Here is a 19,644-nt window from a genome sequence, read left to right as displayed (position 1 = left end):
TCAGCATTATAAAAATCTGGCTTGTACTGTGAAGAATCAGGCTACTTTATTCTTGAAGAAAGAATTGTGAAAGTACAAAACCGTGTGATATAAGTTAAAAAGGGAAAAAAGCTACACCAGTAGTATGTAAACTTTTTCTTACAGTGTTGTAGGTCCAGTGAGAGCCTACACAGTCCTTCATTACTCCCGAGCAGAAACATTCTTCACAGCCCCTGGGGTTGTCTTGCTGCAGGTTAAAGAAGCCTGGTTTACAACGATCGCAGTTCTCTCCTTCAACATGATCCTGTAAATCATATTAGGACATTAGAGTTTTAAAATAATCTTACAACTGAACTTAGTTATGTTCTTTTTCAGTTTAGATATATCACAGAAAGGGAGACTTTAAAGAAATATTTCTCTCTCAGATGAGGCTCCAACTTTTCTGTGGTAACACATCCACCTGCACCAGCCATCACATTTTTCAAGGATATTATGCTGGACTATGCACCTACTCCAGCATGACATTCAACACAGAGACATTCAGTAAACCCAGAAGCAGGAAAGGTACACACAGCGTATGGGACTGGGGCATATTATTTATGTATTTATTTAGAAATTATTGTTATCTGGCTTTTTTCTTACACTCAACCTCAGTCCTCCGTGATATGTAGACTTGATATTACTGGAGGTTCCTGGATCTCACATCTATATTCTAAGCCATAATACAATTAAAGATGTTACATGGCTGACCATGACTTCATACTTTGGGTACTACCCTTTCCCCCATTTTCACACAACTAAATTTCCATAATAACAATAACAAAGCACAAAAAAAACAATAGGAACATTATGGTATTTGGATACGGCCAAGCACTATACTATATGTTTTGGTCATGCACATCTACAATAACCAGCAATTGTTTGTGTGGACTGGATGTATTATTATGCCAAATATGCTATTAAGCAAAATCTATTCCCTTCATGTTCATCAGTGTTTCTGTGTATATTCTGAATACACCTACTGCCGTGAACTCAATCAGTAAATCTAACAGTATAATCCAATTACTGGTTCCAATGGGATTGAATTAGAGTAACTCCTCACATGGTTGCACTGCTAGTGGCACAAAACTTTACTATTATCTAGGTCACAATATGAATTAAATGTTAATCGATTGCCAGCTGGTCACCAGTATGATTCACTTATAGCTACATATCCTAAAAGATACCTGGAATTTCAATTTATAACACAACCGAAACTGAAACTCAACTATTTTTCCAAATTCAGCAAAACAGCATTATTTGCAGAAAGCCACTCCGGAAAACTATTTTGTACAGGATCTCTATTCCTGTCCACAGTGGGATGTCTACCATTCACAGATGGACAAGTATGGCTGCCTCTCAGACAGCAAAGGCTGAACACTCCATGGAAAAGGTGCCCATCCTATCACAGCCAGAATCAAGCTTGTACTGCTTCAATTATATGGTTTGTTGAAAAATCATTCACTTGCTGCCCAAACAAGGGTGCTTTCACACATGTTGGATAATGCACTCTCAATGACTTGTGACTTGATGTCATGTTTTACACACACACACACACAGAGGAGGTTCAAAGTAATATATTAACATATGTGCTCAGCTTTTTTCTGTGGTCCTTTTTGATTTTTCCTTTTTCTTTCTTTTGTAAGATATCATAGAACTCCAGACTAGTGTAACTGGCTCTATGCTGGCCTGCCCTTGAGACTGATCTGGAAACTCCAACTGATCCAGAATGCAGTGGCACAAGTCCTGATGGAAACATCCGATGGCACATATTCAACCTGTGTTGCACCAGCTACACTGACTTCCAGTGGAGTACTAAGTCAGGTTTAAGGTTTTGGTACTGACCTTTAAGGCCGTGTGTGGTCAGGGTCCCATGTATCTTCGGGACCGCCTGGTATGTCCCCCAAAGAGCATTATGCTCTCTGGAGAATAATCTGCTGTTGATCCCTGGCCCTAAAGATATCTGGCTGTCCTCAAACAGAGCTAGGGCTTTCTTGGCCCTGGCTCCAACCCAGTGAAACTCTCTGCAAAATAACCACAGGGCCCTGAGGGATCTAATGCAATTCCTCAGGGCCTGTAAGGCAGAGATGTTCAGCCAGGCTTTTGTATGAGGACAGCACAAGCTCTGTCATGGCTGGCACCCCCTCCTTTATTCCATCTTTTTCCTTCAGCCTTCTCCTGGTCCTGCCTGCAAGGTGACAACACAGTCGGGAACTGGCTTAAAATGTGATTCATGGATGCCACCTGGGGGATTGTTTTTAAGAGTGTACTGAATGTTTTACATTGTACTTTATTCACTGTTGTACATCGCCTGCAACCCTGTGAACACAGGGATTGGGTGATTCACAAATTTAAATAAATAAATAAATAAATAATGGTGACCACATAGGGTTTTGAAGGCAGGTGATTAAGCAGAGACGATTTGCCAGTGTCTTCCTCTGCTTTTTGGTCTCCCGTCCAAGTACCAACCCTGCTTAGCTTCCAAGATCTGACAAGATCAAGCTATACTATACTATTCCACATCCCTTGAGCCTATAGGCTAGAAAAAATTCTGTTGATGCATTTTCTGTCACTGGTTCTATTCACTGAAATGTCAGCAAATATTATCGTCCTTTATAATGTATTCTTTATATCTACTGTCCAAGAAATGGCTACTAGGGAGGGGCACAAACCATGAAAATACAGTTCAGTTTGTGGCATGCCCAATTCGTGAACCATGAACCGTCACAAACTTTTAGATGCCAAATAAGCTGCTTTGGTTTGTGAGGTTCATGACATGGTAGAACAGCCCCCTGGTGTGCTAGAGACACCAAACACACAGGGAATCTCCAGCAGACTCTCCTTTACCTGCCCTCCATATTCGGTGACGGTTGCATTTACAGGGTCCAAATTATGGACCCCCAAAGTACTTTCTGGGAGAATATCAGGCCCAGGTTCAGGAGGTTCATGATTATATAGAACTGATTCTGTGCAAACTAGAGGGTCCAAGTTATGGCCCCCAAAAGAAGAAGCCCACAGGAAAATGCTTTCTGAGGAAATCATGAGCAGGTTCAGGAGTATATAGAATGGATCCTGTGCAAGCTAGAGTCATCAAAATTGCAGGGGACTCCCCCAGATGCTTCTCTACATGCCCTCCAAGTTCTGTGTCCCCTGATGTGCTGATGTTTAGTAAACATTCAGATTGAGTCAAAACTGCCTGGAAATGTATCCATTGATGAACCACCACAAACAGCTTGAAAGTTTATGGAAAGTTCATGCCAGTTGACCTGCCACAAATTTCAGTTCACAAACTGCGAACTGGCCAAAATTCATCACGAACTTTAGTTTGTGAGCTGGTTTGTACCCTTCCTTAATGGCTACACATCCACGTACACACACATTCAAGAAATGAAGCATGAGTATACATTGAACACTCTAAAACTTGTGCATGAATATTTTGCAAGCCATTTTGCAAGCCGTTGTTATCATTTAGGTGAACTGGATCTTGGTTATGCTATTTTGGGATTACCATGGAGGAAGAAGAATCAAAGCAAATCTACTTGATTTTTAAAAAGCCCAAATCACAGCACTTAGTAAATCTGCATTAATTTTTGTGGGTAGGCAATTAATAAATAATTAGAAATACTGAGCAGGTAACATCTAACTAAGCTTCCTAAAAATAAAAAAGTTGTTTTCAGTTTGGTGTTGAGTTGCCCACGGCAATTAATGCCTTTCTGTGCACTTAACAAAGTGAACAGGAGCTTGTAGGATGAGCTCATTACTAACTGTCTACTATTGCTTTTATACAATCCATTTCTTGGGTTCTTACACAGATTAAAGCTAAAGATCAAAGCCTGCACTGAAAATTACAAAAGGAAGTTTTGTTGTGCATATGACCACTTGGTGTTACGGTTCTATTTTTACCCATAAGTGGCTTGCAAGGCTATACTGAGCTTGCACGAATTGTATGGCATTGGAAGCATGAGAGAGGATATAAGGTGTTATATTGGGAAAGAAGCTCGGGGAGGACTCTGGGTAGGGTTGCCAGGATGATAGGAGACAGTGGAAAAGGGAGGAAATGCAGCCATGCTAGTGGCTTGACACTGAGGCAAAAGTTTTGGATTTGGGTTTGACCGCAACATAATTTCATCACTTCTGGGTATTTGCTGGAAGTGATGTCAAGCTGCCAATATGGTGCCATGTAAAAAAAATCCTCTCCTGGCCCTCAGTGGGCCAGTGGGCAATATAAAGGCTGATTTACCACAAGCGCTGCTCCACGCCCCGATGGTACGTGTCAATTTCACACACGCTGCTGCGCAGCCGCATTTTGCCCCGGAGTCTACTCAATCCTCAAAAAACAGGATTGAGTAGACGTGGGGGAAATCATGGCAAGCTGCGGGGCAAAATGCAGCCGCACAGCAGCTTGTGTGAAATTGACACGTACCATTGGGGCAAAAGGGAAGAGCGAGCGTGGAGCAGCGCTTGTGGGAAATCGGTCAAAGAAAGAGAGGGCCTAACCTTTCAAGACAGTTCAAGATTCACTGCTGCAAGGAAGAGCAGGAGAGGGAAATGGAACAAACTTACTTTGCCTGTCCCACTGAGGCCTTTGAGATTATTTATGCTCACAATTCCTCATAAACTTGTTCAAAGCTCTTCCCAATCACAAAGCTTTTCCTGATTACTGAAAACATGGTAGGCCTCATACAATACACAGAAATGTCTGTTTGTGGGTGGGAAGGTCATATGTGGTATACAAATGAATACATAGTTCATCTAATTTTTTTACTGTATATGGCCTAAAACTTGTGCATATGTAAAGAAAATAATACTGTGGGGAAAACCTAACATGCTTGGAGGTCTGTAAAAATGCAAAGCATAATGTTAAATAGCACAGATATGGTATTCAAATGAAGACCACAGCATTGATGGAGGTTTAGGCCTTTTCCTTTTGCCATCTGTCCAAACGGATGCTGTCCCATGGAGCTGGTATACTTCCACTGGGATAAACATGCGGATCTGCCTGCATCAGATCCAAATGAAGGCCATTTCTACTTGTATATGAAGCTTCCAGGATGTCATTTCCAGGATGTCAGAACAGAGATAGAAAAATGTTAATGCAGTGAAACCACATCAGAACATCTCTCTATAAGCCTGAACTTCGAACCTAAGAATGACAAAGCACATGGGATCACTCAGAATAATTTCTGCACTGCAGCTGGCCTATACATGTATAGTCCCTCTCTCTTTGCACTTGAATCACAAATGATTTGAACTTTGGACTGCTGGTCCAATTCAGATGAATTCTGATGTTATGCACTGCCAATATTACCCTTACTCTATTCTTCATTTTAAGAATACAATTAGAAATTGCCCATTATTTGAACCTCAAGATTTGCTAGCTTGGGCATTAAAATTTTGACAGGAAGCAATTTTATTTCAGAGACAGAAAGAGTATTTCAGAGCTATGCATGTGCCAAGTGGGAACAAGGTTAAAACCTTGAGCAGAGTTCTGCGTTGATCAGCTGTCACACTAGTGCGTTATAAGTATATGCAGGAAGACCTAATCAAGTGACATTTTTCTTTAGGCTCCTGACCCTTGAGAAGAGTCTAGGTCCCTTAATGCTGAAAGGTAGCTTCTACACACATGCACACACAAAGGTTCTATCCCATCCTTAGCTGAGCATCATCAGGAAAGATCTGCCAATATACAAATGTATGAAGAAACTGATTCTTCGAATATTAGCAGTAAGGAACCTTGCTTTAATACAAAGTTAAAATGAAATGAAATGAAATGAAATGAAATGCAGGTTGTTCTAAGTACCTCCGTTGGAAGTGTCATCAATTGCCACTGAACCCCCAATGTTATGTTAGCAGTTTGGTGTAGTGGTTAAGTGTGCGGATTCTAATCTGGGAGAACCGGGTTTGATTCCCCACTCCTCCACTTGCACCTGCTGGATGACCTTGGGCAAGCCATAGTTCTTGCACAACTGTTCTTGAAAAAGAGCAGTTTCTGTCAGAGCTCTCTCAGCCCCACCCACCGCACAGGGTGTCTATTGTGGGGAGGGGAAGGAGTTTGTAAGCCGCTCTGAGACTCCTTTGGGTAGTGAAGGGTGGGGCATAAATCCAATCTCTTCTTCTTCATGTGGAATGGCAGCTAACCAGCTCTGGATTTGAAGAGCATGATCACTATTCCTCTATTTATACAATACAGCAATAGTGCATGCCATGCCCTTGAACCAAGTGGCTGGTGGGTTCTCATTTCATGTGAACAAAATGCTAACATAACTCCCTGCAGTGGGCTATTATCTTCATGTAATGTGTTTAGATCCACACTGGGAATACACACTGATTGAACTATCAGGCATCGTGAAAAATATTGTGTTTCTGCAACATTAGGCAGGTAAAGTGAGCCCAGTTGCTACCCATCTCAAGGTAAGGACAAAAGGAGGGAGGACAGTTAGAAGGCTGTGGTTGAGAACAACCTGTGGTTGAGAACAACATCATCACCACCAGGCCCCATTAGAGGTCATGGGGAGATGGGAAGAGTGCCAAACAACAGAAATCAGTATCTCCAGCTATACCAGTGAGATGACTGGAATGATTCCTACTCAGTGGTGAAGATTATATGCAACTGATTATATGCTGGTACAAAATTCCATTGTGACATCTTTATATTGCAGTGATCAGAAGAAAGCACAGTTGGTCAAGGCATATATTTATATCTTACAAGCAACATCTGGAAAATGCAGGATGCACCAAATGCCTACCTGTTCCTTGGTACGACAAATATCATGGTATGACAAATATCCTATGGTTCCTGCTTTCTTAGGCTAGCAAATACTCACCACTGTGCCCACTCTACTATTCTATTTGCATTTACTGCAGGGCTAAATGCATACTTTTCTCTCTCCTTTATAATACTATCTTCTTCTTGGGGTACCAAATGTAGGCTCATCTGACTACTGTGTAACATTGCCTGCCTTTCTTTAGGTGCCAAAGAGCTCTGTGTGCCCTCTGTGCAATGCTACCTACTTCTAAAGAGGCCAAATGCCTGGTTCTTCTTGTTTTATGGGTGAGAATTTTAATTTCCCATAAAACTGAGATACTCTCTCCTACTTGCCTGATACTTGGTAGGAAAGATTCTTGGATGAGGGGAATGAGCCCATAAAATATCATTCCAACTGAATAGAAAACCAAGAAGTTAACCTATATATGTGTTTTCCACTGAAAACAAAAGAAAAATGGAAACACAAATGCCTTAAGAGTGAATGAATGGAAAACTAATAATAATAAAAAAAAAACAAAATGAATCATGCACCCCCTAACATGAAGAAGTCAAGTGGAATCAGGTCATATATTGCAGTACTATTTATGAAGCCAGTGCTGCTTTCAGCTTCACTGAAGATTTCAGAGAAAACACTTGACAGAAATTTCATTAGATTTTTAGAGATAATGGTAAGCAGGGTTATCAGATTTGCAACTGTGCTTATTGCAGAACACAGTCACCAACTTCCACTGAAGTGAACACAGTATTCATTACTACTGTGTAGAATTTTCTTGAGATTTGGTGAAAGCTGCCATTTCAGGGTAGAGGGCAAAAAGGTCTACAAAAAGCCTGTACTTTCTGCCTTTTTCTTCTGGAGGGCTGAAAGAGAATCTAATCAGGGCAGGATTTCAGCTAATCAGATCAGTTACTGAGAGTAAATGAAGCCCTCCCCAAGCCATTATTCAGGGAAGGGGTAGTTTCACTTTCACTCTGACCCAAGTTTACTCACAGTAACACAAAATTAACTAGGAAAGAATACTGATGGAAGATGCACATTCAGATACTGATAATGTCCATCAGCACTGCACCCCTTTTAATGAGCTATGCATTCACAGACCACAGAAAGTTCCACATTCTGTCTCAAGCAGTAATGAAACTGGGCTGACAGGTACACGCCCAACTGCCTAAGTATTGGCAATATGATATGTTCCCTCCTATGGAAACAATTTTTTCTCCCTCTCGAGGGTGTGTGAAAAACAGACAAAAAAGGGAGAGGATGAATGTATACATATTATGTGTTTTCAGTTTTCAGCTCAGTATTATATTAACTACCGACATGAACAGATAACCAGATCTGACTAGAATGCTGACATATATTAGATAAAACCAAATATAAAAGGATCTTTGCTTTGATTGCTGTCAACAGTTGTTTTGTAAGTACTTCAGTGGTACACAATCTGATGGAATCAAGTTAAAAATAAATGTTTTTATGCTCTCGAGTAGGAGTGTGCACTAAAAAATGGTATTTTTAGATTCAGCTATATTGGAGCCAAAAAAATATTGGTATTCCTGGCTTCCCAATGCCAGTCCCCCCCCCCCCAGGTTTCCAATATTTTTCAGCTCCATTATTCCCTATGGGGAATTGTTCCAGAGGGCTGGGGAGAGGATGGTTTTAAAGTAACTGACATTAAAATTGTGGGGGAACTTCTGGTTCCTGACTTTAAATAACACCCAGATTTCAAGTCAACTGGAGCAAGGGGTCCAATTCTATAGGTCCCTGAACAAGGTGCCCCCAACTGTCCCCTGTTTTCCTATGGAGGAAAAGGAAACACATAAATGTAAAACCCAAGAATCACACCCATAAGAAGGCAATTGCAAGTTATTTCAAAGTCCAACAATGATAACTAAGAAACAAAATGGTGCAGAGGGATAAAAATCTTTAATAACTGCATAATCCCTATGCATTTTGTGTGCAGCTTTGTCAGGGGAAATCTTTCAGATTCTCTTTAGTTCTGTTCCCATACATACATTTAAATAGAGTGTCCGACAATGTAAATCCTGAGAACTTGAACCTATGTAAAACCCAAGAATCTGAGCCTATATAAAATGTGATATTCTCAACCTATGTAAAATGCAAAAATCTCAATGTAAAAAGCAAGAATCCACAAAAATGCAAACCCAACACAAACCCCACTCCAACAAAAAAATGAACTTTTAAAAAACAACAAAAGTACTTGAAACTGGCAGAATCTTACCTCAAGCAGCCTGGCAAGTTATACCAAGTCTTGGGAGACATAGAAACATGGGGAGGAGAGGGTGGTGGTGGTGGTGGGTAACAGTCCTGGGAGTCTGCAAATGCTAGCTACCAACATTCCCATTTAATACTCAGGGATTTTTTGGCACCCATTTTTAGGTATCCTGAAAAATTCCAGATATATTTGGCAGACCCGAATATATCTGAAAAAACACTGATATATATATATTTGGCTCGGTTATATCCGAGTGCACATCCGTACTCTCAAGTATTATCTGCTTCTATAGAAGGATTACCAGGTGGTAGTTTATCCATATATGCATGTTTAATGACAGTACCTTGCCAGTGTGATGCCCAATAACTAGTCAAGATTACTATTACATCCACATCAAAAAGACATACTTTAAGAAATGGGTCACAATTGTCTGACACTCAGCCACAGTTAAGAGCTAGTTACATATGAGAAAATGGACAAAAAAAAGCTTCTAATCTCTCTTGGAACAGATGACAAGTTTACATTCACTAGGGGGGGAAATGTTGTAATCCATACCTTGCAGATGCAGGGTCCTAGGCAAGGGTCATCATTTAAACTGCCTTTCAGAGAACAGTTGCAGGGCGCACAGTGAGGGAAGCCCTTGTAACCTAATGAGCATCTGTCACACCTCTGTCCTGCATAGCCAGGTTTACAATGGCAGAATCCCGGAAGCAGGTCTGCAACAAGATAAAATAAGGATGAAGCTTAGCTAAGTATTCACTAATATTAAGAAGGTTGAAATTTAAAGTAAATGGTCAAAATGTAAGAAATCTGCAGCCTCTACTGCTAAGGTTAAGATCGTTACTTCTCCATTCAGCAGTGGTGGCCACTACACAAATACACACACCTAAGTGCACAAATCAACATTGTCACAGAAGTGCTGGATTCAGACCAACTCCCCCACGGACTGACTAGGTAGGTAGCTTGCATTCCTCAGCCTCAGTTTGTTCTAATTACTATTAAAATTGAGTATTTATTTATACATGTGAAAAGAATGACTAATTGGTGTCATGGAACACAAAAGTGGTATCACACAGAGCTGTATTTGATGGATGAGAAAGGGTGGAGGACTTAGGAAATGGCAGTGATGCAGGGACTGTAAGGCCAGAGATCCTGCATTCACACAGGGCTTTACTATGAAGAAGTGGATCTTGAGAAACTGAGCTAGTTCAAATATAACAGTTGAGGTTATTGTCATATATGAATACTGAGTCATCAAGAAACTGCTTCCTTGTGGCACATGTACTTATGAAAGTGCTTCAGGGAGGAATTTTTACATCCAGGGCTGTGTATTGCTGAAGGCATGAATGAAAAAAAAGAAAAGAAAACAATGGATGTTAGATAAGCAGTATTTTCAGAAAGAGAGTTTTGGATGTATTGAAGAAAAAACAGTGAGGCTTATTGGGAGCAATGAGAACTAGAACTTAAACAGTCAAGTTAAATACTTCATCTTATAGATAGTTAAGGCATCGTGGGGAGTATTTGTGTGAGACAGATCTAAAGTGCTATATATTTTTATTTGTAAAAGTCAATTCCTGGTCAGTGTATACATTTAAATCTTTTTGAAACATGCAATGCAATAAGCTTGATAATGTGCTCTCCTAACAATTCTATAACAGGCAATTGTACCAACTTAGAAAAAGCTACTGTAATGTGACCATTGAATAAATCTTTTACATTACAGCGGCCTCCCGTAATCCTTTGCTGCAGAGTGCAGGAAAGACACAATTTCTATGCTTTAACTTTGGAGGGAATTGCTCATTATCATCTTCTCCTCTATTCTGTTCAAGGATTAGAGTAATTTTATTCTTGCTTGGGTAGACAGATACCTTGCAGAAGCAGGTTTTCATTTTACTCCAAGTAAACATTTTTCCCCCTCAAGCAAACAACCAGCACCTACAAAGTCTATTTCAATATACCTAATGTGCATTCATACTGATTTGCAAATATATAGAGAAAATCCACTGGAAAAAATAAATGCATTTTTCAGTCCTTCTTTCAAATAAACACCATCCTTTTTCCAGCTTACAAAGATGGAAGAAAATTGGCTTTCGGGGGGGGGGTACTCTATGAGGATTAAAACACATTTCATCCTTGTTGTACTCCTTTTCCTATGCTGAACCAATCAGTTGTTCCGTATCCGGTTCTAACTGTCGCTTCTTGGCCCTTATACAGGTTTCTCAAGAGACATGTGAGGTGGTCTGGTACTCCCATCTCTTTAAGGACCTGCCATAGTTTGTTGTGATCCACACAGTCAAAGGCTTTAGCATAGTCAATGAAGCAGAAGTAGATATTTTTCTGGTACTCTCTTGCTTTCTCCATAATCCAGCGAATGTTGGCAATTTGATCTCTAGTTCCTCTACCTCTTCGAAACCCAGCTTGTACTTCTGGTAGTTCTCTATCCACGTACTGTTGAAGCCTAGCTTGTAGGAGCTGTCAGAGTGGCTCATTAATAAGCTCGATACACAGAACCTTCTCTACTTTCACAACTGGGTAGAAATAATTTCCTCCCAAAAAGGTTCCACACGCAAGCAAATATGTTTTAATTACAGGTGCTAAGCCTGGAGTTCTCACTCTTTATTAGAATAAGTTTCATCAAGGAAAAGAAAAGAAACACATTGCCCAAAATAGCAGGAGCAATCAATCCTCTTTCTCAGATGCTTGCCTCACATTATTTGATTTGGTAGGTGTCTTATAAAGCAATCTTACAGAGATCTAATCAGAATCCTCCTGAGGACTATTCAGTGGGGCTTACTTATAAGAACATGCTCTTACAATTGCACTGTGAGAGTGGTTTCTGAGGAAACTCCTTTCACTCATGAGAAGACGTCCAGAAGTCATTCTCATATATCAATATCCCTAACATGCAAAGGAGGTATATTGTTACTCACTCATCTAAAAACTATTCAGCAATACTTGCTTGTAAAATAGCCTTGATAACTACACTAGGTGGCATACTAAATGTGTAACTGCTGCCAGTAACAGGGCCTCAGAAGATGACTGCAGTGGTCAGGTAGGTTCACAAAGGTGTAGGTATGCCTCAGGTATGCTGATCCAAAGACATATAAGGTTTTAAAGGTAAGCATCAGCACCTTGAATTGTGCCCAGAAATGAACAGGGATCCAGTTTAGATGGGCTAAGACTGGTGTAATATGGTTCCTACAAACAACTCAAGTCAACAGAAACATTCTGGCTGCAGCATTCTGCACTAGTCAAAGTTTCCAAACATCTTTCAAGGGCAGCTGTTAGGTCTGGGTCCAAGAGCACCCCCAGATTACAGACCTGTTCCTTCAAAGGGACCACAATCCTATCCAGAACAGGTGACACCTTAAGTCCCATATTGGACCTTCTGCTCATCAGTAGCACTTCCATCTTGTCAGATTTTAGCTTCAGTTTATTAGTAGGGGTATGCAAAAAAAAAGAAGAAGGTATTTTCCAGATTCTGTTATAATGAACCCCCAAAATATTGATATTTCCTGATATTCCTGAATCTCAATACCGGTGTGGTATTCAGAGTCAGTAAAATGTGGGATTCCTGAATATTTTCAGCTCTATTATACCCTATGGAGAGCCAGTTTGGTGTAGTGTTTAAGTGTGCGGACTCCAATCTGGGAGAACCAGGTTTGATACCCCACTCCTCCACTTGCAGCTGCTGGATGACCTTGAGCAAGCCATAGTTCTGTCAGAGCTGTTCTTGAAAGTGCAGTTCTCAAAAGAGCTCTCTCAGCCGCACCTACCTCACAGGGTGTCTGTTGTGGGGGGGAGGAGGGAAAGGAGTTTGTAAACCACTGTGAGACTCCAAGTGAAGGGTGGGGTATAAATCCAATCTCTTTTTCTTCTATGGGGACTATTATAGTCAATGGTCCCCATACGGTATAATGGCTCTGGGGGGTATTTTGAGGAAGAGGCACCAAATTTGCAACAAAGCTGCTGGTGCCTCTCCTCAAACACCCCCCCCCCCCAATTTTCAAAAAAATTGGACTAGGGGGTCCAATTCTATAGGCCCCCCAAAAGATGCCCCCATCCTACACTTTAACCAATGGAGAAAAAAAGGTGTTTAAAGGGATCACAGTCCCTTTAAATGCCTTCTCCAAGCTGCACGAGTGGCATGACTCTGCAAGCATTTAAAGGGACCACAATCCCTTTAAGCACCTTATCCAAGGGGTGAGTTCACCCAGAAAGCATTTAAAGGGACCGTTATCCCATTAAACACCTTATCCAAGGGGTGAGTTTGCCCAGAAGGTGTTTAAAGGAACTGCAATCCCTTTAAACACCTTCTCCAAGCTCTTTAACTTCACCTATCCAGTGGTCAGGATTTTCAGGGGCTGGCCATTTTGGATAGCTGGAAAATGGCCAAATCTCTATCCAGCTGAAAGTATTTAGCAGAATGTATACCCCTGTTTATTAGCATGCATCCACTTAAAAAATGCCTCCAGGCACCGGTTTAGGGTTTCTATAGCCTCCCTGGGGTTGGCCAGAAGCATGATATAGAGCGAAGTATTATCTGCATATTGGTGACAACCCAACACAAATTTTTGGATGACCTCACCAAATGATTTCATGTGGATGTTGAAGAGCACAGGGGACAAGATGGAGCCTTGTGGGACTGCACAAGCTAAACGCCAAGGGGCTGAACAGCAGTCCCCCAGCACCACCTTCTGAAACCTTTCTGGTTCTCCAAGAACCACCCGAAAACAGTGCCTCCTAATCCCAGACTGGAAAGGTGGTCCAGAAGGATATTGTGACTGATGGTATCAATAAGCACTGAGAGGTCCAGGGGAATCAACAGAATCACATTCCCTTGATCCATCTCCAGAACAACCAAAAGTGTTGCAGTCCCATAACAAGGTCTGAAAACACATTGGAAACCAGACTGGAAAGGATCTCAACAATTGGCTTCATCCTGGAATGTTTGGAATTGTTCAGCCACCACCCACTCAATCTCCTTACTCAATAATGGAACACTTGAGAATAGTCATTTCATAGTCCATCTTTCTTGTTAAAATTCAGGGCTTATCATCTATATACAAATAGCGAAGTCAGCCAAATCTGAGGAGACCTAAATCTGGTGGCTGTAGCTGTGAATGGGCAAGACATATCTTTCTATGAATAGTAAAATGCCCCAGGTTTGCAGAAAAAATCTAAATTAAATGTAGCTTTTTATTTATTTATTTTATTAAATTTATGAATCACCCACCCTGCAAGCAGGCTCTGGGCGATTTAGAATCTTAAAACGGTTAAATAGATGGTAAAATGCCAGTATTAGTGACCTGTGCCTCCACAGACAAGGAGGTGTCCAAGGTCACACCCAGGCTCCTAATGGAGCACACTGGTGTTAATAGTGCCCCATCAACAGCTGGAAACTGGAACCCCAATCCTGAATCCCTCCCCACCCCCCAGCCACAGAACCTGTCTCTCCCAGATTCAGTCTGAACCTGCTCTGTTTGGTTCTCGCATCTGTTAAAGCATCTTCATTATATTGTATGATAATTTGCTGTTCACCCTCTACCTATATGTATGGACTGATAACTTCCATTTCAATGTATCTGAGGATGTGTGCATGCACACAAAAACTCATACCTTAAATAAAACCGTGGGTCTTAAAGGTGCCACTGGACTCAAACTTTATTCTGTTGCATCAGGCCAACGTGACTACCCACCTGAACATATTGATATAGTTATTCATTTCCCCCCATTTTGGACTGGTTTCAATAGGAAACACATTTATAGCCCCCACCGCAAAATGAGTCTCCACCCCCCACCCCCAGCCCAGAGAAGCCTGGGATCCCTTTCTGTCTACCCACCCACCCACCCACCCACTCAACTCTCAGAAAGAAAAACAAAAAGGAAAAGGAAAAAGGAACAAACCCTCCACTTTCAATCCAGGGGCAAAGCAGGGGTGGTGGCAAGCCTCGTGAGCCTCAGGAGAGGGCTTCAAGAGGTGTGGTTTGGCCACCCCTGGCCCAGAGGATGGATCTTTATGTAGATCCAGCTGATCTGGCGACATGGATCCATTCCACTGTAACCTCGAGTTTGCAATATATGGTCTACCCCTGAAGACATATTGGAAACTATAGATGGTGAAGAATACCACAGCTTGTTTACTACTGGGATTCAGGTAAATTATGCAGATTACACCAATTCTGCAGTCACTTCATTTGGTATTGTTTTCCCGGTTCAGTTCAAAGTTGTTTATGGCCTAGGACTTACTTATCTACAGGGCTACCTCTCATGACTTCCTCTGAGACAACTTAGCTTATTTGAGCAAGGTCTCCTGAAGGTTCAACTCTGCAAAGGGGTAAAAACAGCTGCCTTTACCAGAGCATTTTCTCTTGCAGCTCCCATCTCATGCACTGCACTGTTCATTCTAAATATATAATACTGGTCTTTAATGCATTGCTTATAACTCTGTAATCCACCTTGAGTTTCAACAAGAAAGGCAAACAATGGTGTGAATCTGACCTTCCTCCAAGGATCCTTATCACTGTTCTACACCACCCTGAGCCCTATTTTTCAAGGGAAGGGTGGCCTAAAAGTCAAATTTAATAAATAAATAAATAAATAAATAGAATTCCTTCCTTCTTCTGCTGCAGAAAGAGCCACTTAAGTTGGAAAAGGATCCTAATATGAATAGTCACAAAATAAAGGATAATAAAGAATTTTAAATATTAAGCCTAAACAAACACTACAGCTTATAAAGGTTTGTCCTGTTGAAGTATTGAAACTTTGGTTATGTGATACAGCCTGTGATATTTATATTTTTATTTCCTCTCTTAAATGGATTTGTATATATTTATATGTGTATTTACTGAGAAACTTAAGGTTTGTAATTTCATAATAAATGAAAATAAAGTCTAAAATAATATGCACATTCCAACAAAGTACCTATGGTTGATCAGCTCTTACTTCTACTTAGTTAACAAAGAGATAAATGTGACATCTTCCAGAAGAACTTTTTCTGATTTTCAAATACACATAGAAATGGAGAAGAAAAGATGGGATATACTAAGGATTTAAATCACTGTCTCCAGAAGGGAAAGCTTCTTGCTGTTGGCAAGAGGTGTAAAAATCCTTTAACAAGGGGAAATGGTTGGAGGACTATTTTGTGTGTATTTTTGAACAGATCCTTTAACAATGACTTTCCAAACAAAAGAACAAAGGGGAAATGGAAATAACATAAAACAGAAGCCCATCAGGAAGATTCTACCCCAAAATGCAAATTGTACAACGTAGAGAACTGAAAGAGAATCATGGTAGGGAAAAAATAGCACAGGTTTCCAAGGGAGCGTTCTCCAAGAACACATGCAAACAGATTTGCAAAGGTCTCCTGTGAGATGGTATTTCTGAAAGGACTGGCACTGTGAAAAGAGGTTACTACTCTTCGGTGTCTAACAGTATGGCATATAATGTTCAACATGGTGAACTAATCAAGAACCAGACCTCCTGTAGCCTCTTTCTCATCCTTCACACAAGTGCCATTTAAACAGCCAATGAAATCACAATGACACTGTTGGCATGGGTTACGGTCATGAGGCAGAACCTGTGTGTGCAAAAGAAAAGGTAATCAGATTACAAAGTAAATCTGCTGATAATGCAACTTGACAAAACTAGGAAACTCCAATATTACCTATATTATCTCCAAAAGCTTATCATACTCTACAATCTCTTTCCCCAGCTCTCTTCCTATTGTCAATTATAGTGATACTGCACTGCTTTGAAACACAACATGCCCCTACTGATTCCAAAGTAGTGTTTACAGGATTACAGCCTTTGTCAATTCAAGATGAAATATTAGCTGAAGGCCATGAGCCTCTAGAGCATTCTTTCATATCAACACAATTTAGTTTCATATTCTTATAAAGCTCAGCTTTACAGATTTCCCACTGTGAAAAGAAACAAGTAGGCTGTCGGAATTAGAATAATAAAGTGGCAATCAAAACTGTGTGTTTTCTATTTAACAGCCTAGCTCCTCTCCTTGAACTGATGGTTTGGACTGTAGGACAGTGGAACATACTTTACCCCTTTGGGCCTGAAGTACCCATCAATGCAGGTTTCACAATTGATGCCTGCAGTGTTTTGTGTGCAGTTAATGCACACTCCACCTCCAATGTATTCCCCATGGATATTCAGACTCTGTTTTTTGTCTGCCACAGTCTGATCATAGTAGCATTCTTCAGCCTTCCCATGGCAATTGCATGCTGAAAAAAAGAACGGTGTGTTACCAAACATTACAGTCTCTAAATATATAGAAATAACATTAACTGAAATATTAATAATTTCTTTAAACATTTGACATTTTTGCAAATGAGATAAGTGCCTGCCATGCAAAGAGCCTTCCTGCTCCTAAAATCAGTAACAAGCAACTAACAAATACTGTAGGGATGTACATTCATTTCAAATTGACCCCCCCCCCCCCCCCCCCCCCCCGGCCTGGCTCCCCAAATTCCCATTTGATTTCATTCATTTTGAAGCAAAACTGAATGGGAATCAAAAAACTAATAATCCTATTCTGTGTTAGCATAACTTTCAAAGGGGACATATTTATCAGCAAAACTTCTTTGCTTTCCATTCAATTTGGAGGAAATTTTCAAGGGTTGTGGCCTTTTCCAAGAGCCATGTGCCTGTCTAATAACAGACAGGCAGGAGAAAATGTTCAGTTTTATACATGATTAAAGGCAAAATACATTTCTGGCTGTGACAGCTTTGATTTATATCCAGGGGTAATTTCATAGAAAAAGAGGTGCAGGAGCTCATTAGCATATTAGCATAACTTCGCAGGAGTGGGAACCAAGGACGTCAAGGCCAGAGAAGTGCAATGAGCAGGGATCATTTCATAGAAAAAGAGATGCAGGAGCTCATTAGCATAACTCAGCATGACTTATTTGCATCTGCCACACCCCCTGACATCACTAGAATTGTGTCAGAAGGAAACACCCACCGCCCAGGCTCCTTTTCAAAAATCTCCAGGTATTTCCCAACTCAGAGCTGGCGAGCTCTTCAGAAGACCAAAGCTGCTGTGACATAGTAGAAGATGCAGCCTCTCATGAAGGGCCTTCTACATGGCAACCAGTACCTTGAATGGACCAGCAACTGATGGAGTGACTGCAGGATAGGTTGTTCTAGAATGAACACAAATGAAGCTGCCTTATACTGAATCAGACCCTTGGTCCCTCAAGGTCAGTATTGTGAACTCAGACTAGTAGCAGCTCTCTAGAGTCTCAGGTTGAGGTCTTTCACATCACCTACAGCCTGGTCCTTTTAACTGGGGATGTCAGGGATTAAACATGACAAGCAGAATTTTTTTCCAATGAGCCACAGCCCCTCCGCAGTTGTGACATGTATTTCCTGCCTTGCACCCACTAGTAATTGGGCTGCAGGTTTTGTATCAACTGAAGTACAGCTGGTCAGCTTTTCCTCAGTAGTCCCAATATTCTGTTTTTGTTTTTTTTAAACCCCCAAGAGGGTAATTGTATTGGTTTTTCAATAGACTACATAACTACAACAGAAAATATAGGAAGGGGGACTACAACTAGGGAAAAAGAAAAGATACCCACACTAACTAAAAACCAAAGAGTAGGAGATCATTTCCGTGTTAAACTACATGTTAGTAAATACGTGTTAGTATAACAATATACTTGTGAATTATTTTTAACTACTGCTTCAATGTTAGTAATTTTAATATTTTGAGAACACTTCTTGAGCATCTTCTTATTTTCATAGGGCTATTTTCAGAGTCCTTCTGCCCTTACTTCTGTCTTTTTTCTCTGAAATCATACACCGTTTTGCTTGCTTCCACACCCGCTTCCTCCCCAGAGTCCTCCCCCATTCCAGAGGTAGCAGAGTCACTCGATTTTGTTTCTTCATCTTTGAGTTCTGCTTCTGGCCCCAGCTGTTGTCTCAAAAATTCCTTTGCTTTAAAGATGGAGTCAATCTTCTCTCTTTTATCATTAATTTAAAAGATTACACCTTCAGGGATCGCCCAGCGATATTGTATTCCGTTTGTCTGAAGAAATGAGATTAATTCTTTGTAGCTTTCCCTCTTTTGACGGATTTCAAATGGGATGTCTTTTAGAGTCTTAATATTTGTATTCCCAAATTTCAGTGGATTTGCCGAAGTACCCTTTAATATAACATCTCTGGTCTGTCTTCTTGCAAACTTGACTACAATCTCCCCAGGCAGGCTATTTTTAAAATGTAATTAGAGTATATCCGATAGGCAGACTCTATCTTTTATTGTTTCATCTGCTGATAAGCCTGTTACTGGAGTGATGATCTCTCCCAGAGTCTTCTTCAAATCTTCTTTTTCCTTTTCAGGCAGTCCCTGAAATCTTAGAGTCATGTTTGCTTTCTCCATTTGCAGCTGAAGTAAACGGTTTTCCTGCAGCTTTTGTTTTATTTCCACCTCTGTCACTCTTTTCTTCATCTTCTTGTTCCCGGTGTCCATCTCTACCAGCTTCTCAGTTGCCTGCTCCACTTTTTTCTCCATCTCTGCCAGCTGGCGCTGCTGCAAGGCGAAGTTTTGGTTTAGTGTGGCCAGTTGCTGGTTAATACCACCGAGCTGCTCCAATACCAGTTTCAGCATATCCACTAATG

At 40.8% G+C, this 19,644-nt stretch overlaps 1 protein-coding gene across 1 annotated transcript in view; it reads right to left on the bottom strand.

Moving 5' to 3' along the window:
• LAMA2 (laminin subunit alpha 2) overlaps positions 1 to 19,644 on the bottom strand; it is a 755,002-nt gene that overhangs the window by 458,074 nt on the left and 277,284 nt on the right. The window contains exons 8-11 of the mRNA XM_015416769.1: positions 17,071 to 17,249; positions 16,492 to 16,591; positions 9,568 to 9,728; positions 143 to 283 (exon numbers count right to left, since the gene is read on the bottom strand). Coding sequence (XP_015272255.1) covers positions 143 to 283; positions 9,568 to 9,728; positions 16,492 to 16,591; positions 17,071 to 17,249 — 581 coding nt within the window. The remainder of the gene's footprint in view (positions 1 to 142; positions 284 to 9,567; positions 9,729 to 16,491; positions 16,592 to 17,070; positions 17,250 to 19,644) is intronic.

The sequence above is a fragment of the Gekko japonicus genome, unplaced genomic scaffold, assembly GCF_001447785.1.
Source record: "Gekko japonicus isolate JY-2015 unplaced genomic scaffold, Gekko_japonicus_V1.1 scaffold92, whole genome shotgun sequence".
NCBI classification, from domain to species: Eukaryota; Metazoa; Chordata; class Lepidosauria; order Squamata; family Gekkonidae; genus Gekko; species Gekko japonicus.
The sequence above is the reverse complement of the archived record's forward strand: the minus strand, read 5'-3'. Positions and strand labels throughout refer to the sequence as shown.